We start from the raw sequence: 20,440 nt of genomic DNA on the forward strand, positions 1-20,440 counted from the left end.
GAGGGGAGCGAGAGCCTCGGCGCGAGCCGGCACGGTCGCTCGCCGCCGCGCCCGCGCCCCGCGGCTCCCCCTGCCGGAGCGCAGTGCACAGGTGAGGACGGCGGCGGCGGCCGGCGGGTCCCGCTCCCCGGGCCACTGCTGCCGCCTTCGGACCCGGCAGCCGGGTGGCGGCGGCTGCAGCCGAGGCGGCTTTTTGGGAGGCTGGGGCCGGACCTCCCTCCTCTCCGCACCCGCCTGGAGCGGGTGGGCGGCGGAGACGCTTCGCCTCCCGGCGCCGCGGGTCTCTGCGGTGTCTCTGGAGGGCGGGAGGCTGGGGGTCGTCCTGCTCTGCGGTCCGCGGGCGTGCGTGCACCCTCCTGCGCTCCCGTGCACCTGCGTGGAGGTGGCGGCGCGGGGAGCGCTGGCGGCTCCTCGGCGGGACTTGCTGCCGCCCCCTCCCTCCGGGCTGTGCTGGGGGGGCCCGCGGGGCGTGTGGAGGGCGGCGCTGGGGTCCCTCTCCGGCTGCGGCGTTGCTGCTGCCGCCGCTGCCCCTTCTCTCTCCGTCCGCCCTTCCTCCTCCTCCCTGCGTGCCGGGAGCCCGAGCGGGGTTCGGCGGAGTTTGCAGTTTCCTGTCCCTCTTCCTTCCCCCCGCAACCCCGCTGCGATGCACCGGGCGCCGCGCAGCAACCCGGACCGGCGCTCGCCCGCCCTCCGTCCCTCTTTCCGTCCCCGTCAGCTCTCGCCCTCCCTCTGCCGCCCGGCAGAGCTGGCGGCGGCCGGTGCCCGTCTCCCCGCCTGGTTTTTTCCTTTCCCCCGCTAAAGAGTCACGACCGCGGCGGAGAGACACCGGGGAAGGTCCCGGCTAACTCGGGGGGGGTTTCCACGGGGGCGGCGGATCCCCCTCCCCCGGGCTGGCGGGGGCTCGGCAGGGCGCCGGCGAGCCTGAGGTAACGGCCGGTAACGGCCGCCGGGGACGGCGCGCCGCGGGCTTCGCGGGAGCGTCTCGGTGGAAATAAAAGTGGAAAAGCCCCCGTTTAGCGAACCTGCTGCGCCTTTTCCTCCTTCTGGTCTTCTAGTCACGGACCGTTCCCCCCAAGAGAGCAAGCTTTGAAATGGGGCGGTGCGGTGGGGTGAGGTCCTCCCCGAAGCCTGTCGCTCCCGGGGCTTTCATCCCGCACCACCTAACCCCCCAGCAGCTACGAGGAGAGCCTTTGCAGGGGCCCTGGAGCGCCTCGGGTTTTTATGATTTGCGGCTGGAAATAAGCTTGTGTGTATTTTGAGGGTGTCAGGACACATAGGGAAACTTCTTGGTGTGCTTCGACGCGGTTCGGTGAGGGTGCTGCTCGGCACCTGCGAGGTGGCGGGTGCCGTCGCTACGCGTGGCCTTCAGCGTCTGGCAGGGTCATTCCCCGAAGGCTGCGCTGGGAAAAGTCCGGGTCGGAACGGCGCTGGATAATTTCGTAGCCTTCACCGATGTAGCTGTACCCTGTCACAGCCTCTGCTCAAACTGGGTTACCGCTCAGTTAAATTTGTTTAGTTTGCGTTGTCAATTACTGAACAAACCTGGAATGACCACCTGGGGGTTAAATAATTTACGTGGGTTGCTGCTGGCTTAACTGTATGCGTTTTTAAAAGCTGGAAACGCTTCTGGTTCATGCGTGGCCTTGATGTATGCAGTCTGATGTAGTGAAATGCTTGAATAATCATCTAAGTACTGCTGAGCTGTAGCTGGGCTGCTGGTGCCTGTGCTAAGAGGAGCGGGTACAACACCAAAAGAGAAGGATAAAAGCAGAAGCAGCCAATGCAAACCCATAATAATTATAATAATTATTAATTTGACACAATTTTGTATGTCCTCACTCCTAATGGAATCACGTTGCTACTGTTTTTTGGGGTTTTTTTTTTGTTTTTTTTTTTTTTCTGAATTCTTTCAGGCTCTACTTTTTCTGTGGATTCAGATAGCACAGTGAAGAAGCCCTGATCGCAGCATCTTGATTTTATCACAGCAAATGTAAAAATGATGCCCACATTTTCTGGCAAGGCAGTCAGTTCACTTTCCTTGCGTTATCGGAAGATATTTTTGTTCTCCTGTCTGCCCTCTCTTGTTTGCATGTTGGACTAGCTGTCTGTTGCCCCCATTGGGATAATCTGTCTAGCTTGCAGCCTGGTCTTTCATGCACACCTGAGCCGCTCCAGAGAGATCTGACTGCTGCTAAAATAATGGTAAAGGTAGATTACATTTTAGGCATACTTGATTCAGAGCCACTTTAGGCATGTTAAACAGTGTCATTGACCTTATCGATATCCTAGTCACTTATTCTGGTAGTATGGGAATCATCTGAACTTCCTAAATTCATGTGGACAGGTCTTATGAAACCTTAGGTTTTTGAGATCTTTGCCTCTCCTTGCTCTTAAAGTTCCCCCAGACTTTCATCTTCTCGCCTAACTACTGTTGCCTACCCTTCTGGCTTTTATTATGTCCATCTCCTATTCAAAGTGTTGGTGCTGATGATATTTCCTGGCATGCCATGCTCTCTGTGTTAGCTTTCTGTAGGTCTCTCTGTTGTCTTTATCTTTCTTTGTGTTGAATTCAGGTTTCTCAGATCATAAGGCCTTTCATGGTTCTTTCTATTCCTGCTCATTATTTTGTTTCTTACTGAATTTTACCATCCACTTTGTCTGCTTTCCATGTACTTGCATTTGTTCTCGTCCTCATAGGTCCTAGGTGATTTCTGAGTTAATATTTAAAGCCACAAATCTGTGTGCAAAGCTCCTCAAAACAAAGCACGTTACTAGCATTAAATGTAGGTAATCATAGTCCGAATGTAAGCACCTTCTGTAACCTGGAAGTTGTGACCAAGATTTGAATGCAAGAGCGTGTAGTTCTGCAACTTTGTTACTCTCTTCCATCCATTTGTTAACTGTGCCTGATGGTTATGTCTTGTTTTGCAAGCTCTTCAGTAAATGTAGTGTATGCTGCGATACTTGGGAAGAGTCGTTCAGATTTGACTGGAATCTCTTGGTACCGTAATAACAAGAAGTATTTTTTCCCCTGTTCTAAATGCACCCAGGCAAGAGTGTGACAGAGATTGCTTCCAAGGAAAATTCAAAGCAAGTTATTTATTGCTGGGTAGCATACTTGGATGTAGTTTGTAGTGGCGGAAAACTGGCAATGCTTTAAAAGAATGTTGAATATTAAAGTTTGAGCCACTGTAAAGGATGATTTAGCACTTTAAAAATGAATCTACCACCCCATCTTTTTAAGCTGGTCAATTTATTTCCCTGTTCTCTTTGTCCTGCTCAGTTAGGACAGTGTGGTTAGATACTCTGAGGATTTTCTAATTCCAGTATGTGGAGTCTTCCTCTGGGATAAAACTGAACTGTAGGTAATTTTTGCATATTGTCCTTGTGCCTGTGTGGTGGAGATAGAGGAGTGATATGGTCGTGGCTTTTTGTGGGGCTTTCAGGTTGTTGCCAGCTGGTATAGTTTGAGCAGTCTCTGCATGCATGATGGTAGTCTGTCCTTTAGCTGCAGCCAAACTAGGGGAAAAATGGTTGTGGATGGATCAAATACTCTTGCACTGAGTAGAGGAAGAGAGATGTAGGCTTGTAAATGCTGTTTAAAGCTCTGGTCTTTCGATTTGCTGGAGGCAATTCTGCTGCTGCAGTTACCCCAGTCCTTACTGATTTCAGAGTGGTTTTGTCGAAGTGAGTGCTTCGGAGCAGGGTCTTGAGCTGCTGGCTTCCTGAAAACAGCTCTTGTATCAGTTTGTCACCTGCCAGAGTGACGGGTGATCTTGCCTTGAGTTTATGATAAAATTGTAAGGTTAGTGCTGTGTATGTTTCTCCTTTAATGACCAAATTCATGTGAAATACAGCTCCTGAAGATATGAGCAGCCTTAACAGAAAAAGGACAAATTAATTTTAACAAGTTTTATTCCCTGAGCTGAGACTGAGGCAGTGTGAGGGGGATGCACGTAAGCCACAGTAATGAGGGTATAGTAGTATTTCTTTACTGTCTTTTGGTACATGGAGGACTCTAGTAAATATTTTTGGCATAATTGTTATAATTTTGTTTCTTTTAAACAGGACTAGAAGAATAAAGAGAAGTTTAATTTGTGAAAACTGTAAGAAAGCTTGCAACACTTTGGAATGGATTGATTTATGATACCTCTGAGATGTGAGAGCTACCTTGCGTGTCGCTGTTGGCCAGCTGCTGCTGGTGGACTTCAGCTGACTTCATTGCAGCAAACCCAACAGATAGGTCCTCATCGCTAATAGAACATAAACAAGTGTCATGCTGAAATGAGATGAGGCTCCGAAATGGAACTGTGGCCACCGTGTTAGTTTTCATCACTACTTTCCTCAGTTTGTCCTGGTATACTGCTTGGCAAAATGGGAAAGGTAAGTAAAAGGCTCCAGAACCAAACTGACCTTCATGTGGCTGTATGGCAGAGGAATGAACAGTACAGGCATGTGCACTGCTGCTATATGGTAGCAATCAGTATGTTGCATGTTGACTAGCTCTGGTCCAGAAGGTACTGCCTTGGTGAGGAATAAACACCTGCTAGTAGATTCAGGAAAATTAACGTGGAGTGATCTTGATTTAAAAAGAAAAAAAAATGTACCTGAAGAAAAAGAAATGCTGCGGTTGGAGGAAGGGGTTGGTCCAGGCTGAATAGTTGTGTTTTGGTTGGTTTTCCTGGTTGATAGTTGTTGGAAAAACATATGGTCTCTGGTTGGTTTTTTTTCTGTTGTGTTTTTGTTCTTTTTCGATTTTCTTTTTTCCCCATGCAACATACGGCCAATGAACCCGGCTGGAGAATGTTATTTTTGTTGCTGCTTTCTGTCTTCCCTGATGATTCAGTGATGGCAGTGGCAAACTGCCAATCAACATTGTTGAAAGACTTGCTGTCTTTGAATGAAATGTAAAATATTTATTGTCAGAGTATAATATAAGAAATAAAGTAATATGAATAAATGGACCAGGTAGTGGGAAACGCATCTATTATAACATGAGCAATCTCATGAAATAATCAAGTAACTATTGTGTGTAATAGACTTTTACCTTTTTATGTATCTTTGTTGGACTTATAGCACTCCATGTGAACCTTGGAAAATTCAGTTTTTCTGAGGGTCAGGATGGTTTACTGTAAGTAAGATGTTTCAGTTTTGTCCTCCAGTAAAGCAAATAAACTTGTTCAGCAATGGTTTCTAGAAGAAGTAAGGATGTTTTGGTCGGGGTTTTTTTTCCCTTTATAAATGATCTCTTGAAAAATGGTAGACTCTGTCCTTCAAAGATCAAGTAATTTTAAAACACGTTCTGTCTTAAGTGACACTGCTACATGGTTTCTTCTGACTGTTCTGCTGAGAATATTATCTTCGGTTGTGCCTCAGGTCCAGTAAGAGAAAGCTGTGGTTTTCCAGGAACGCTGTCTGGTGTAGCACAGCCAACTTGTAACCCTTATTTAAGTACAAAAGAAGCAGATGACTTCTGTGGCATATTGAATTTTTTTTTTTCCCCAGTGTGCACTTGTAGGAGAAGCAGGTGCTTTGTGGTGTGGTCTCTGCTGTAGCAGTTGGTTGGTAGGCTAGCCTTCTGAATGTAAGCAGCAGGAAAAATGTCAGGTTCTCAAGGTTGTCGTAATACATAGATCTTTTAATTGGACAACAAAGTGTAGATGTCCCAAAGACTGACAAGAAAAAGATATTTAAACAGCACTGGAAGTAGTATTTTCTTCATTTTGGCTAATACCACGTTCTCTAGTTAGATTTTAAGTTACTGATTAATTAATTAATTTCTTGCTGAAGAACCTCACAAGAATTTTGCTTTCAGTTCAGTAAAGATATATATCTATGAAATTCTTTCTCATGCTTTTTTCTTCTGTCTTACTTGACCAATGATTTACAAGTTTTGTTCTCTTTTGTCAAAGCGTAACACGAAGAAAAACCTCCTTTAAAAGAGATTAACAAAAATCTGCTATTTGGAGAGTACTCATATATATGACACTAGTGATAATTTAAGCTTTTGTTGGTTAGACTACTCTATTTTTTTTATACTTTTTTCTTTTCCCATCTGAATGCTTAAAATCAATACTTTTTTAATGTTGGTATAAAAGTTCTGCATTTATCTTCTTCCAGATCTTGCTGTTGAGCGTTAAGATGGTAATTTGTTAAATGGAGATCAGTGTAACAAGACATCAGTAATGTGTTCATTAATCATAAATCACAGTTCTAAAACTCGAATCTACATAATTTACTCTTAAGGTGTTACTTCAAGAGAAATTTATACATGGAATACTGTTTTTTAAATTTTATTTTACTTTTTAACTTTTACATGTGGCGTTTTAATAATTTGCACAGATTGTCTAAAGCCAAAACAGGTTTGAGTTCATTTAGTACCACATTTTCAGTCAGAGACATTGCTGCACCAATGGAAGAGGTTCAGAAACTGATGATACAATTTTATTAAGAATTTTTTTGCTACCTTGATATAATTTTATGCATATTTAGTGAGCCTTGTGGGGTGGTATCTTAATTCAGTGATAACATTTTCATTACAAATTATTAAATGGCTCAATTAGAAGCAAATATAGTGCTTGCTGTTCCCATTTGCTGAAAGGCTATGGGGTGTCACATACGCTGATCATCATCTTTTGTTATTCAGAACACTTATATGGCATGCACTAGATTCCTGTAGTTATCTGTCAGTCTTTGGACAGCGAAGTAAATCTGCACTGGGAAAGAAAATACTGTTTACATCTTTAAAAAGAAAAAGCAAAACCCCAAAACACCCTTTTGTAGTGATAACTAAAACAAATCTTGCTTTTTAGAAACAAGGCACTATGCTTCTGCTGTTAACAACCCGAATCTGGTCTTCAAGTGATTAATTTTAATTGAAGAGCTAAGGTCTTGGATAATTGTCACTTAAAATGCAGAACCTTTAGTAGAATAGCAGTAAGACTGTCATGATGTGATATTTTTGTAGATCATGTCTTCCTCTAGTACATATACCTAGTTCCAGTCTATGAAGGATAGGAGTTAGACATTTCAAAGTGATACAGACTTTGGTACTAGTTTGACGTAAGAAAATTTGTCTCTGCAGAGCAGTGCTTTCCAAACTTTAAGGATATGCTGAGAAGTTGTCAGGAGTTGAAGGAAATAGTCTATCTGAAGTGCCATCACTGGAAACAGCATGGCTCTGGCTTACCCAGTGGTCCGATTACATAAATAACCTTTCACGGGGCAGATACTGCTGTTTGGGTGAAATAGCCAATTACATGGTTTTGCTTTTAAAGTTAACTGTGCTTGAGGAATGTTGACTGAAAAACCTCTTTTCGTTGGAGGAGTCTTCAAAATTAGGCCAAGATGTTTGTCACTTTCTGGACCCCATGCAATGTCTAGAAGTGCTGGAGTAGTAAGGAAGCAGTACAAGCCCTGAGTACACCTGGGAAAGACCTTTCCTGTGGGATTCATGAACAAGAGATGCAAGACTGCTTTCTAGGAGTTAAAAATGTGCTGTGGTTAGCACAAATGAAGTAGATGTTGGAAATCAAATCTTACCAAAATGCTGATGACTTTTGTGCACAGAAGAAGCACTTTTAAGGATCTGCCATCACTTTACATTCGCAGTCAGTCAGTTCAGTGTAAGATGTTCTTGAATTCCTCCTAAGACTGAGCTCTTACGCAAGTAATAACTTTATGCTTAACACCATCTTTTTTGACTGAATCATGCTTTCTGGTAGTACTGATTTGCTCAGGGTCACAGGTCTTCACCACCTCATTTGTGAGCTACAGAAACGCAGTGTTTTTTTATCCTAAAGGCACTGCTCTTAAGAATGTCTAACCAGCACAAAATCATACTGCATACCTATTACACTGGTCACACAAATTACATCAAAGCTGTTGTGCGCTATATAGAGAGTGTAGTCGTGATGCTTTGATCTTTACTGTGACTAGTGGTCTTGAGTACATAATGTTCCAGGAAGAGCATTATGCTCCATAATGCTCAAGAACCTCTTCTTCGTCAGTGAACTTCCTGATGCCTGTCGCCAGCATGGAGATTGGTAAGGAATGTAAATAACTTCACTGAATTAGGGCATGTGTGGTAGGATGAAATTCCTCAGCAAAGAATTCATCAACCTCATCACTTTCCTTCCTATGTTAAAGTCCTACTCTGATGCCTTCTGCCTTTGATTTAAAAAAAAAAAAAAAGAAAGCATTTTTTTGGTTTAAAGTATGCATGCTTTGTTCTTGGTGAAAGATAGTAGTTAGCAGTGTCTTGGGTCACTTTGAGAAGGCATTTGGCTGCTGGAAGTGGTGAGGACATGTATGGAATATGTGTCATGAAAATCTGCCGCAACTTAACCCTTCACGATTGTCTAGACCATGTAGTTTTTAGAGCAATCTGCAACTAGCAGCGTAGGTCATATTTTTCCCATGTAAAACCTATTATTATTTAATGATGAAGAATTAGTTGAAAAAGCTTCTCTTTTTCAGTTCATCCAAGGGTGGTGTTGTAACTGTAGGATCTCTTCACTGCAGGAGGATGGCTTATTTTGGTACACTGATTTAAATTAACATGGGATGACCTCCAAGAGGACTTTTACTTTGGAGATATTTAACTAGCTTCGTCGTTTGCTGAATATTCATGTAGTAATGATGGCTGGAGCTACTGTTTTGTTTAAAGGATTGATGTTTTCTCTCATTCGGAGAGAAAATGGCCTGGGCTGTGTAGTAAAACTGTTGTCGTCTTTCTCCTCTAGCTATTTTCATAAAATTAGAATTACTGCAGTTTCTCAGCCACAATAATCATAAGTGCTGAAAAATGCCTAAGCTTAACAACAAGCGTAAGAAAAATCTAATTGAGATTAAAACAAAAGGCGTCAGCCAATGGTGGAAAATTTTGGAGTGAGAACCAGGAATATTAATTCCCAGAGAGAAGAGTCCCACAGAACCATGGAGGAAAAAGGGCAAGGAGGATGGAATATATATCTTTTTTTATCTTGGCAATGGTTATCCAAATATTCTCTTCAAATATAGATCAGAAATTTGAGAGATGCATGTTAGTATTTTGCAACCATAACCCACCTTAGTTTATTCTGTGATCTTAAGAGAAGCTCTTATTCAAGTAAATGCTGATTACAGTCTTCTGGCTGCACATTCCTATTTTCAGTCATGTGCTGATTTCCTGCTGATGTGACTTAAGATCGACCAACCAAAAAAGTCAAATGGACTACCAACTGGGAAAAGTGAGAGGTCCTTTTTTCTTTTCTGGTAAATAGAAGGGAAGCATTGGTTTCCTTTGGAAATTCTGTTGCAGATCTTCCAGGAATTGAAATTAAAAGAAACAGAGTTTCCTTTTTAACACCAGCTCATGAACATTACTCTGGTCTTTATCTAAAATACACTTCAAGCTTGGTTTCCGAAACAGACAAATTGGCATACAGCTTATTGATATTAAAATAGGAGTTGAACTTCCCTAAGGCCAATCTGGAATGTAGGATTGGAATGAGATTCCTGTGCAGGTAGTGAACGTGCTGTCCCAGGTAAATTAAGCAGAAGTATTACATATCCCAGCTGTTCAGGTGGGCAGTGTTTAGGTCTGCACTATCTTTGTGTCCATCTCGTGCATATTGCAGCAGAGCTTCTCTGACACCAGTGATTTTGGTGAGCTGCAGTGGAAAGCATTGCAACCAAAGAAGCTTTTGCAGCACTGCCTTGTCCCCTTGCCTTTTTTTATAACCTGCTAGCTAGGTTAGCTCGACAGTTTATGGGATTCTAAAACTTGGTTGCTACTAGAGCGTTTAACCTTACCAGACTCAGCCAGCGCCCTGAGATATTGCTCTTGATTGTGGCCCAGCCCTCAGAGTTGGGGAAAGGCAATACTTTTGCTCAGTGTGGCTTCTCTTAATACTTCTTCAGCCTGAGTCTTACATGCTTACATGACTCCTCCAAAATGCTGGTTGCTGCTCCCATGCAGAGACTATCATACAAGTAGTTTAGACAACCCAGGCAAGAAACTTGCACCCGACACAGCTGCTTATACCTTAACAGCTCTACTGTAAGAGGCGTATATACTAAGAAACCTTTGGAAGGGATTGGAAGTCAGCATGTATTTATCTTCTTGCTAATAACTGTCTTTCTAGACTAGTTACAATAGATACGTGGTCATGATTTTAACAGTGAGCAAGAGGGGCTTTGCAGTGATCTGTCCTAGTTTTGGTGGTGGTTCATATTTTCCTTGGTGAATTTGGATGATATGAGAGAGAGATTTCGTATTAGATTTCAAACAGCATCATGCTGGGAGGAGCACCGAAGGTAAGCAGAGAGACTGAAGTTTAAAATAACTTATGCAAATTGGAGACCTAGTCAGGAAGGGGAGTGAGTGGAGGCTTGAAGGTAGGTGAAAGTGCCCCAGACAAAACATGGGGTGCAGTAAAGCAGAAAAAAATCAAAGGTATACATAAAGAACGGGAAAGAAATTAGGTGTTAGGATTCTAGTTAGGAATGGCGGTCCACTGTAAATTGCATGCTAAGCATGTCATCACGTTATTGCAGAAAAAAAATAAATTGAACAGAAAAGGGGTGTTAAGTAAAGAAGTATGAAGTCTACTACTCCAGCAAGACACAGGAAGGCTTCTTTCTGCTCTGCTTGACACTGTGTCCACTTCTGGCTGGTGCACTGCAAATTAAAAAGATTCATAGGTGGGGTTCAAAGGAGCATTGTTTAAAGTTTAAAAGGAAAGTTGTGAGTTTAACGGAAAGGTGTGAGAAGTGAGACAGGAAAATAATTTTCAGATATTTTAAAAGTTCTTCGAGAGGGGGAAAAAAAAGAGGACATAATCTGTTGTTTGTCGCTATAGTGAGGAACAGGATACAAGGGACTGAAATTGAAAGGGAGGGCAAGGTTAGGTAGTGGAAAAAGGTTTTGTAATGGCAAGTACAGTTACATACTGGAGTATATCGTTGGAAAGAGCAGAGAATTTCCATGAACATGTTAAGCCAGCGATGGCAAGTCAAAGACACCAATACCATGCTTGGTACCAATAGAGTTTTGGGCTAGCACAAAAAGAGTGAGTTACACTTTTTTTAAAGTCAATATGACACCACCAAAGTAAGCCTCAGGTAGGGAAGGCCTACAGCTGGCAGGAATGATCTAGCTTTGAACTAGCTATCTTGCTGAAATGAATTTTGAGGGGAGCATTGCACTGGATGACCCTTAGAAGTCCCTTCTAACCTCAGTTATACTAGGTATTCTTCCCTTTTGCCAAGTTTATCTCTTCTTGTGGCAGGAGTGACATGCCAGTGCGTTTTGTTACAGACAACATTGATATTTGCATGAGATATGCGAGAGTTACCCTTTATTATTGTAAACATTTGATCCCTTAAAATACATAACATGTTTGCTTGTATTTTAGCGGATTCACTTAACCTTTTATTGTTAATGTCTACAGCCCTTTCTGTGGCTAGAAACCATGAAAATATTGTGTTAGAAAAATCTCAAGAAGTGACTTGTTTTTCTTTTCAAGTGTGATTATTTTTCTCCCCTTTTTTTTCCCCTCACTCCAGTGGTTTAGAGTAGTATCTTATTCAGTATCTTATTCCTGCATTGTAATCATGACTTTATTTGCTGCCTGGATAACAAAAAAGCTTTTTCATTTATTGATACAGTCTTTAGGATTAGAATCCTATAAGTTGTTGCTTCTTAGGATGAGATGCTGGTAACTGTAATTTAGTTGCATTTATAATGCACTATGTTTTGTTTTCCTGAACATAGCAGAAAGTGAATAGAAAGTGATTTCCTTGCTCACAGTGCAAGGCTTTATTCCAGCTAGTCCCTGCCTAAAAAGCAATTACTCTAGACAGTCTTCTAGAGCTGTGCTTCCAGCTGCTTTTCTGGCTGTCTTCTTGGCTTTCACGCAGCTTTCTGCCTATTCCTGCAAATGCTTCCCACGGACGTGCCACCCATCTATCTAACAGTAAACAACGGAAACCCTATTTTTGCTTGCAGCAGTATATAATTTTACTATCTTATGCTCAAAAGTAATCTTAAAATTTCCTATGCTTATCAAGCATGAATGTTGCTATTGTAGGCCACAGATACGTCGTGGTGTTACATATCAATGCCATGAACATGTACGTTTCTTCAGACAGTTCAGAGATGGGCTGAACTAAATCTTTTTTCCACTACAAATTACTATAAAGTGGTTGTGCGAATAAACAGCCCTCATACTTAGTTGCACAGCCCCTGGGGACAAACTGGAGAGGTACTGTTGGAGAGAGATTTGAATAAAACAAACGTGATGGGATCACATTTGACTTGCAAGGTGGTTGTTAATCTACAGCGATGTGGGAGCATGGAGAAGCTTTGATCACGAGTTGTTTGTAAAGGAGGACAAGTTAGAAAGAATATGTTCTCAGAAACAGAGCTTGTTCAACACAGTTGTCAAGGCACAGAAAAACAAGGAGCATCAGCAACCTCAACCCTGTAGCACATGTGGAAACAATAATCAAACTTCTGCGATGCTTGGTTTTTGTGCCCAAGCTAAGAAGAATTTTTAGAGTTGTTGATTGTGAGGTGGTACCACTCTTCTGACCAGTTATCTTTTGATGGATGAGTTTTCTTCTAATGTATCAAAATGTTGAACTTTTGGCTGTGGATCTACCATTACTAATCTCATTTTAATTTAGGAAGCTGGCTTTTCTTGCTGTAGTTCCTGGCTTGTGTGTGTTTTGTTGGTTTCTGAGGTGAGGGAAAGGAATGTTTTAAAGTAAGTGTCTTGTTTTTTACATGTACAGAAACTTGCAGAGTTGTAGACATTTCTGTGATAGAAACAGATCATGTTGAAGTTTTCAGAAGCTTTCAGGTTGGCAGAACTGAATGGTTGCTTTTTCTTTGTGTGTCATGTTTCTACTTACCTGTGTGCGTGGTTTCCTTGCCACATTGTTCTGTAGATGAGTTAATCAGCCTGAGAATATACACAGCATCTTAACTCTCGAAGTCTGAGCCCTGAATATTCAACAGTGGTAGCATATGTTATGATGTTTCTTGGAGAAGGTTTGGGCTACATATACCTGGGTTTTCCTGGACATGACTACTTTGTCTTCATGAAAATCTTGCCTGGGCAGGAATCCTTCAGATGGAGAGCCTGTTAGCCCTGGGTGGGTGGATGCTGCTGCACAGGCATCCTGTTGCTGACCAGGTTACTGCATGACAAGAAATCCCAATTGTGTACACAGAGGTTGTTTAAGTGTGCAAAGCAGGTGACACCTCTGGGAAGTTTTATGTAAGTGCGTATTTGTGAGAAGTAGTTGCTGAGCAATCGCACAATAGTCCACATGCTCTTGGGATGCCTGAGAGGGATCAACCACTCAGTTACAGTTGGTGTATGTGCTGTGAGTCACATTCTGGAGGATGTATGGAAGTCCATGTGTTTTAGAGTTTGTTTACGTGGAAGTGTCAGGGTTGAACATTTTCGCGTTGCACAAATGTATCTATTGATCAGGGAGGCTCTAGACAGAAATAGGGGAGACCTTTCTAAAACTCCTGTGTGTAGACACATAATGGTAGAATAACTGATTTCTCTTCTGATGTTGATGGGATACATGCATTCATAGGCAGGGATGACCTTTTTGGGTCAGGGCTCTTTTTCCGTCATTCTCCTCCACACTGCTTTACTGAGAAGGCAGTTGTATACAATAAATGTGCAATTTTGTATTATATGGAGACACTGAAAAAGACTAATGCATTGCTCTGTATATGTATTATGTTGCTTTAAACCAAACTGTATTTAACTTAGTTTGATCAAGTTTTTAACTTGGAACAAGCTGTAACTGAATGGAAGACTTTTTGCATGTATTTTGGGGATCCAGAGATGAGTTGCATTGGTTTTTGTGATATTTTAGCTGTGTGTAGATGGCAATGATCAATGATTTGAATCGGTTGAAGTTGAGAATTTGTCCTCATGCAGGAAAAAATTTATGCTAGGACATTCATAATATGTTCTTGTATTTGATACCAATGCCTTTAAGTTGTTCTCTGGTGCAGTCATGGTGAACTAATGATTCAGATAACGAATGTAGGATGGCTGTGGTTAACTGTTTTCAAAAGTCAAAATGTCACTGCGGCTTCTTTTGCCTCAAGACATGCTGCTGTCTCCTTTTCCCTCTGTCACTCCTTCGTAATACTGTTTTATTCTGTTCTCACTTGGTTCAAATTTGGTGTTGTCAGTAATGTGGTTTTCCTGTAAGTTTGGAGGAAACAGGCTGTTAGGACCAGGGCAGAGCCTCTGCTTGGTCCCGTGGAGGGAAGGGCTGGAGTTCAGCAGCAGTGCTGGGCATTTCTGGCTGGGCAGCCACTGCTCATGTTCCCGCTGACCACTCAGTGGGTGCCGAGCTCTGTCTGCTGCAGCACTGCTGTCTTTTGCTGGTGGTTAGAGGCAAATGCTGTTGATGCCTGGAAGAAGTATGTGTATGGGAAGAGGTACATGGGAGACGACACAAGGAGTTGTGTGCTGAGGCGGAACGCTGGTTCTGCTGGCTGGGGTTGTAGTGGCAGAGAAATGGAGGGTCCTGGGGTGTGGACGGGAGTCTTGGGGAAGAAGAGCTGGGACCACTGGGATAGAAGTCGCTGTAAGTGAGAAGGGGTGGAAGCAGCTGTAGGAAAACAAGCGTGAAACTTGTGTGGATGCAGTATCTGTGTTGGGTTTTGGGTGTTCCCTCCCCGCCCCACAATCTTGGCTGTCACTAGGCACACAAAATTTCTGGAGTGCTAGGTGAGAGAGCTGTTTTATTTAAAACTCAAGCAGACGTTTACATGTAAATTGTATCTATTCGTTTTTGATTGTTCATGATAGTGCTGGTTTAGTCCTACTTTAAAGTGCAGGAAAAACTGCTTGTGATTGTGTTCGCAGGTGTACTTTTGTACTTGGTCCTCTTTTGAGTTAGTGGAGAATAGCCTTCTGGGTCTGTCAAAACCCTGCGCTTAAGCTGTTTGCTGTTGTCTATATCTGATCTTGTGGTGCCTCTTACTGTTTGTACATGTTTACTGTTGTTGTTAAATGTGCTATGGAAGTAGAAGGCATTCATGGCTACTTTGCTGTGTTGTTTATTGGGATGTTATAGATGCATTTTTCAGACAGAAATTGAATGTAGGAGGCTGATTGCTAAGCTAAAGGGGGTCTTGCAATTTGTGGAACTGTGGAGTTGGTGGCTGATGCAGTTGGTTCTACCCTTTGTTCTCAAAAAAAGCTTTATAGCAGATTGATTTATGTACTGCAATAATGGCATAAAATTCATGGGACACTTAATAGAAACTTATATTCTATAGCTGTATTGATTTGTATCTTTCGAAAGTTAGAATGGAATTTTGCATACAATTTTTGTAATGCAAAATTTTTTTTTAACAAATCTTTAGCAAAAACCAAAGACTTTCCTCTAAGGGAATATCGGAATAAACTCTGTTTCAATTCATCTTTATTAAGATGTGGTTTATAGCCACACCATGCTTCTTGGATCTCTTCTTCTGTGGGAATGATTCTTACACTGTGTTAGTTCTTCCACAAGCTCTTTGCTTCCTTCTTACAGAAAGGATCGATATGAAAGTTATCATTCTACTCAAAAACCTTAACCCGTTTGAAATACAGATGGAACCACATTTCTCTGTGGCGTTGTAGCATCACAAACTAATGTTCAATAATAGTGATGAAGAGTAGTGTAATTGGAAAGTAATTAAAAATATGTAATTAACACAGCGTTTTGGGGAAGTTAAACAAAAATACTGACTTTATGCAATGAGTATTTTGGAGACTCTGTACTTCTCATGAAAATAAATGAGAATTTCTTTCTGATCCAATGTGATGTATTCCAATGGCCTTAGTGAAGTCTAACTATAAATGAAGTACTACCTTCTCTAACCTGGAGAAAACATTTTTGTTGCGGCATCTAGACCGTTCTTTTCCTGTTTACAACTTTGTTTGGCATGATTGAAATTCTGATCTGTTAAAGTATGTTTTTTGGTCTAGCACTTGCATAGGCCATAAACATGTCCCTTCATCCCATCCCTCCCCTTGATTTTTTAACCTTTTACTCGTTTTATTCATGTGAAAATTGTCTGTGAAATGATGACAAAGCAGATATGATACATAGAGACCATGCTAGAGTTGACTAGTTTCAGGTCTCAATCTAGGGCTGAGTTTTTAATTAGTCTAATACCATAATTACAGGCTTGAGATACCAGTGTTCACCATTGCATATTGATTAGCGAGATGGTTATCTCTAAACCGTACCTGATTCTGTTTTGTTTTTTTTTAAATGCAGACCAATCTCTGTATTATAATGCTCCTCCTAACTAGAATTTAGGTCTGCCATCAATATTCTCTGAATTATGGTTATTACTTAAGACTTTTGAGTGCTTCCAGAATGGAAAGTACTAAATTTGCGCCTTATTCTCAATTTTTAACCATGAATTTTTTTTATTTTGTCCTTTGAATCAGGTGGTTCCTCAACAGTAAGGCACTGTGGGAGACACTGGCTGGCTTTGGTCCCAGCCTGATTGTTAACGTTGTGGTATGTTAGCAACAGAGTTTACAAGAGCTGCAGAAGGGAAGAAAAGTAAGTTGACTTCAGATCAGTTAGTTTTAAAAACTTTCTTGTGTAGTACATCATGAATACAAGGAATAATGGGTGTAACCTTGACTAAAACTTTATCTCTTCAATCTTAAAATATTGCTATAACTGTAGCTGTTAAAGCAGGAAGTTGATGAGTGGGCATCAGATATGCAAAAGATTTTTGAAATGTATAGATACAGGTGCATCACAGAATCACAGAATGGTAGATATTGGAAGGGACCTCTGTGGGTCATCTAGTCCAACCCCCCTGCTGAAGCAGGGTCACCTACAGCAGGCTGCACAGGACTGCATCCAGGCGGGTCTTGAATATCTCCAGAGAAGGAGACTCCACAACCTCCCTGGGCAGCCTGTTCCAGGGCTCCGTCACCCTCAGAGGGAAGAAATTCTTCCTCATGTTCAGACGGAACTTCCCATGCTTCAGTTTGTGCCCATTGCCCCTTGTCCTGGCGTTCTGCCTTCTCTGCATCCTCCGTCACCAGGTCACCCACCTTGTTCAGCAGCGGCCCCACGTTGTCCCTAGTCTTCCATTTGCTTCTGATGTACGTGAAGAAGGCCTTCTTGTTGTCCGGGTGGACCTTAGCCGCCTTCTTGCATCCCTGCATGCTCTGACAACATTCCTGTACTCTTTCCCAAGTGTCCTGTCCCTCTTTCCACATTCTGGGGACCTTTCTCTTCCATCTGAATTCTGCTAGAAGCTCCTTGCTCATCCATGTGAATCTCCTGCCTCCTTTGCTAGATTTCTTGTGTCTGTTTCTAGCTGATCCCCTTCCTCTAACAAAATGGAGGAAAAGATAACATGGCATCAAAGCTTTTTACTTTTGCTCCCAGGTCTTTGAAATCTTCCTTAATTCTGCCAGCTTTCCAACTTGCAGTGTCATTTGTGCCTACATGAAAGAGTAACAGTGGATAGTAGTCTTTGCGTTTCACAAGTTGTGGCACCCTCTTGGCCACATCTTGGACCTTAGTTCCTGGAAGGCAGCACACCTCACTTGCCTTCCTGTCAGGTTGGCAGATGGGCGCCCCAGTGCCCCTTGACAGGGGGTCACCCACCACAGTACACGTTGTTTCTCTTTACGGTAGTTGCTGTGTCCTGCTGGTGTAGTTTCCTCTTGCAGACCTTGCTCCTGGGTATCTATGGTTGTTAAAGCCTCATTCTTCTTTGCGGTAGTTATGCTGGAGGGTGGAGGCTGGAGCGGAGTCCTGCTTTTGCGGGTCACCAGGGTCCAAGGTGCCTCAATCTCACTGGTGGTCTCCACAGGAGCATGGTTCTGCAACCACGTATCTATGTCTAACTGGCTCCTCTGATACTGTGTAGCCTGTTAACTGTTTCCTGCAGCTTGGCCACCTGACGTCTCAGATCCTCAACCTGCCTGCACCTTGTGCAGGCACTTACCAGTGCTCCAGGAGAAGAGTCTGGGCATGTGATGCAAGCTGCAGCTTGTGCTGACTGACGTCTCCTTTGTTACCAGATCCGTCTGGCTGGAGGCATCAGACATCACAGGGGTGCCCACTGTGGGAGCTCTGGTTCTAGCTCTGAGGCGAGTGCCCACCATAATGGCAGAGACCTGGAGCTCTCCCCTCGGCTGTGGTCTACAGGCGGGTTGCAGGGCCCTCCCTGCGCGGCCTGCCTGCGCAAACTGATGCGCCATGCCCTGACTGACGCGCTGCGCTCCTGGTTCAGTTGGTGACTGGCTATTTGCAAGATGAGTGGCAGGATTAGAGGAAGCTTGAATGATTAACAAATTGTTTTGGCAAATTGGTTAACTGTATGTGCACCCTATTTTACATAATGAACATTTTCAACAGAAATGTTTTTACTGTGAGCTTTTATGGAAACTTGTTTTCTCTTTCAGATCTCTCTTCCAGTTTTAACTTATCAAGTCAATAACAAGGAGAATCAAAGACACTAGTTTCATGAATTCAGTTACAGCAGAGAAGACTATTTTAGTAAATTTAATCAGAAATTCAGTAGCTTATAAAAAGGTGGCATGCAGAGACATTTTTTCATTAAAAAAACCCAAAAAAAACCACAAAACCAAAAAACCCAAATCTGTCCAGGAATTTGAGACCACTAGATAGCATGAATATTTTGATTTGGTATCTTAATACAGATATATGTGCTTGTTTGTAGAAGGCAGCTGAAAATACTGTCTGATTGAGGTCTGAGGAGAAACATGAGTTCTCACAGATGACTTGTAGTCAAACTGACTGCAAGGGGTTGAATTACCTAAAGGGTAATTACATTTGTTTACACTGTCAGCAAATCTGTAATTATTTCAGGTAAAGGGGTTGCCTCTTGTTTTCTTATAACAGATATGAAAGAATTGTGTTTTACCTGGGTTAGGTTTTGGTATTATTTTTAATGCTGAAATTATGATACCACACAGAGACTGCTGATCGTTACATTATAAAGCCACAGTCTGCTATGATCAGCACAAACAGTTATGGCTTCTTTCATATATCTTGTTAGAAATGAGCATAATTAGCTATTATGTGGTTTTAAGAAGATATTCTTGTTTGTTGGGAGCAATAAAGCGTGTGTGTGTGTGTGTATATATATATACACACACACACGAACTAAATGATGGAAACAAACATAATAAATGGTGCAACGTGTATGCTTAATGCACGCATTTCTGCAGAAATGTACAATAGATTGTTTTCTTTTAATGTGTTTTAAAAATGCAATGGAAATTATTTCTTTCAGCTAATGTGCTTTATTCCTTCAGCGTTGCCAAGAATGCAGGCTAGATGTTGACCTATCCTGTATCTTAAAAGTAAAGTGTGCTTCAGGGCTCTGGTTGTAACACTTGCCTAAGCTGGAGCTTTGTGCTTGCTTGAGCAGTAGATCTTCTGCTGAAGTTTTTAGTCAGAGTTGTAGCATGGCTTTTCAATTGTCAGTTAGTTTGAAAATATCATCATGACATAACGATCTTTGTAAAAGCTGCCGCTGGAGATGGTGTTCCTGGTTTTGAGGTTGTACTGTGATGTAATTGTTGACCATTTCCTCATTTCTTTTACGCTGTTGTACACTTTGAGTTGTGTGCAAGACAAGTAAGAAATATCAAAGTGGAGGGGTTTGGTGATGGTTGTTTGAAGGTAATTTCTTTTCTGACACTGCAAAGAGTTAATATCTGAATTACATTAGTTCAATGGATTGCATACTCAGCTGAGCTGTTCTCTTATTGTTTTCCTAAACTGAACTCTTTGTGCTATGTGTGTCTACAACAGAAGTTGCAATAATTTTCCTTGTACAGCTTTGTTTTTTGGGAATAGAATCTATGAAGCTTTTATTTATTCTTTGTTGTTTCTATTCAGAGCTAGAGATGTGTTAAATGCTGATTGCTTATTGTGGCACTGATTTAGCATATGATTTCAGTGACCTTTTTCTATCACTTTCCCTTTAAGGAAGAAATGCCAGCAGAGTTGCCAGTGCTTCTTAACACTGGGAATAAAATAAAAACTAGATAGCTGGAACATAAAAAGCCCTGAGGGATTATATTCATCCATACAGTCCTCGGTAGTGTTGTTTACTAGGCAAAGAAGTGTGAATGCTAGTTAGGTTAACAGTCAGACCAGGACAGAGGAATTGCAGATGTGTGATTTCTTTATTTTTTTTCCCATCACTGTAGCTTTCTCTTCTTTGCTTTTAAAAAAAGACCTTCAGCTCAAGTGCTGCCAATAACTCTTCTCAAACAAATCATGTGTGTAATTATCCTTATTGTCTGAAGCCAATGCACAGACAGAACACCATATGCTTCTGTTGACATGACCTTCTTAGTCTTGGGTGTCTGGATTTCCTGGTATATTATTCTTTTTATTCCTTGTG

General features: G+C 42.1%; 1 protein-coding gene across 1 annotated transcript in view; it reads left to right on the plus strand.

Annotated features, from left to right (window-relative positions):
• Positions 1 to 20,440, plus strand: part of MGAT4A (alpha-1,3-mannosyl-glycoprotein 4-beta-N-acetylglucosaminyltransferase A) — an 87,014-nt gene continuing 66,574 nt past the window's right edge. Inside the window, exons 1-2 of the mRNA XM_075426960.1 lie at positions 1 to 91; positions 4,069 to 4,383. Of these exons, the coding sequence (XP_075283075.1) occupies positions 4,290 to 4,383 (94 nt within the window). The 5' untranslated portion in view covers positions 1 to 91; positions 4,069 to 4,289. The remainder of the gene's footprint in view (positions 92 to 4,068; positions 4,384 to 20,440) is intronic.

This window comes from Opisthocomus hoazin, chromosome 1 (assembly GCF_030867145.1).
Source record: "Opisthocomus hoazin isolate bOpiHoa1 chromosome 1, bOpiHoa1.hap1, whole genome shotgun sequence".
NCBI classification, from domain to species: Eukaryota; Metazoa; Chordata; class Aves; order Opisthocomiformes; family Opisthocomidae; genus Opisthocomus; species Opisthocomus hoazin.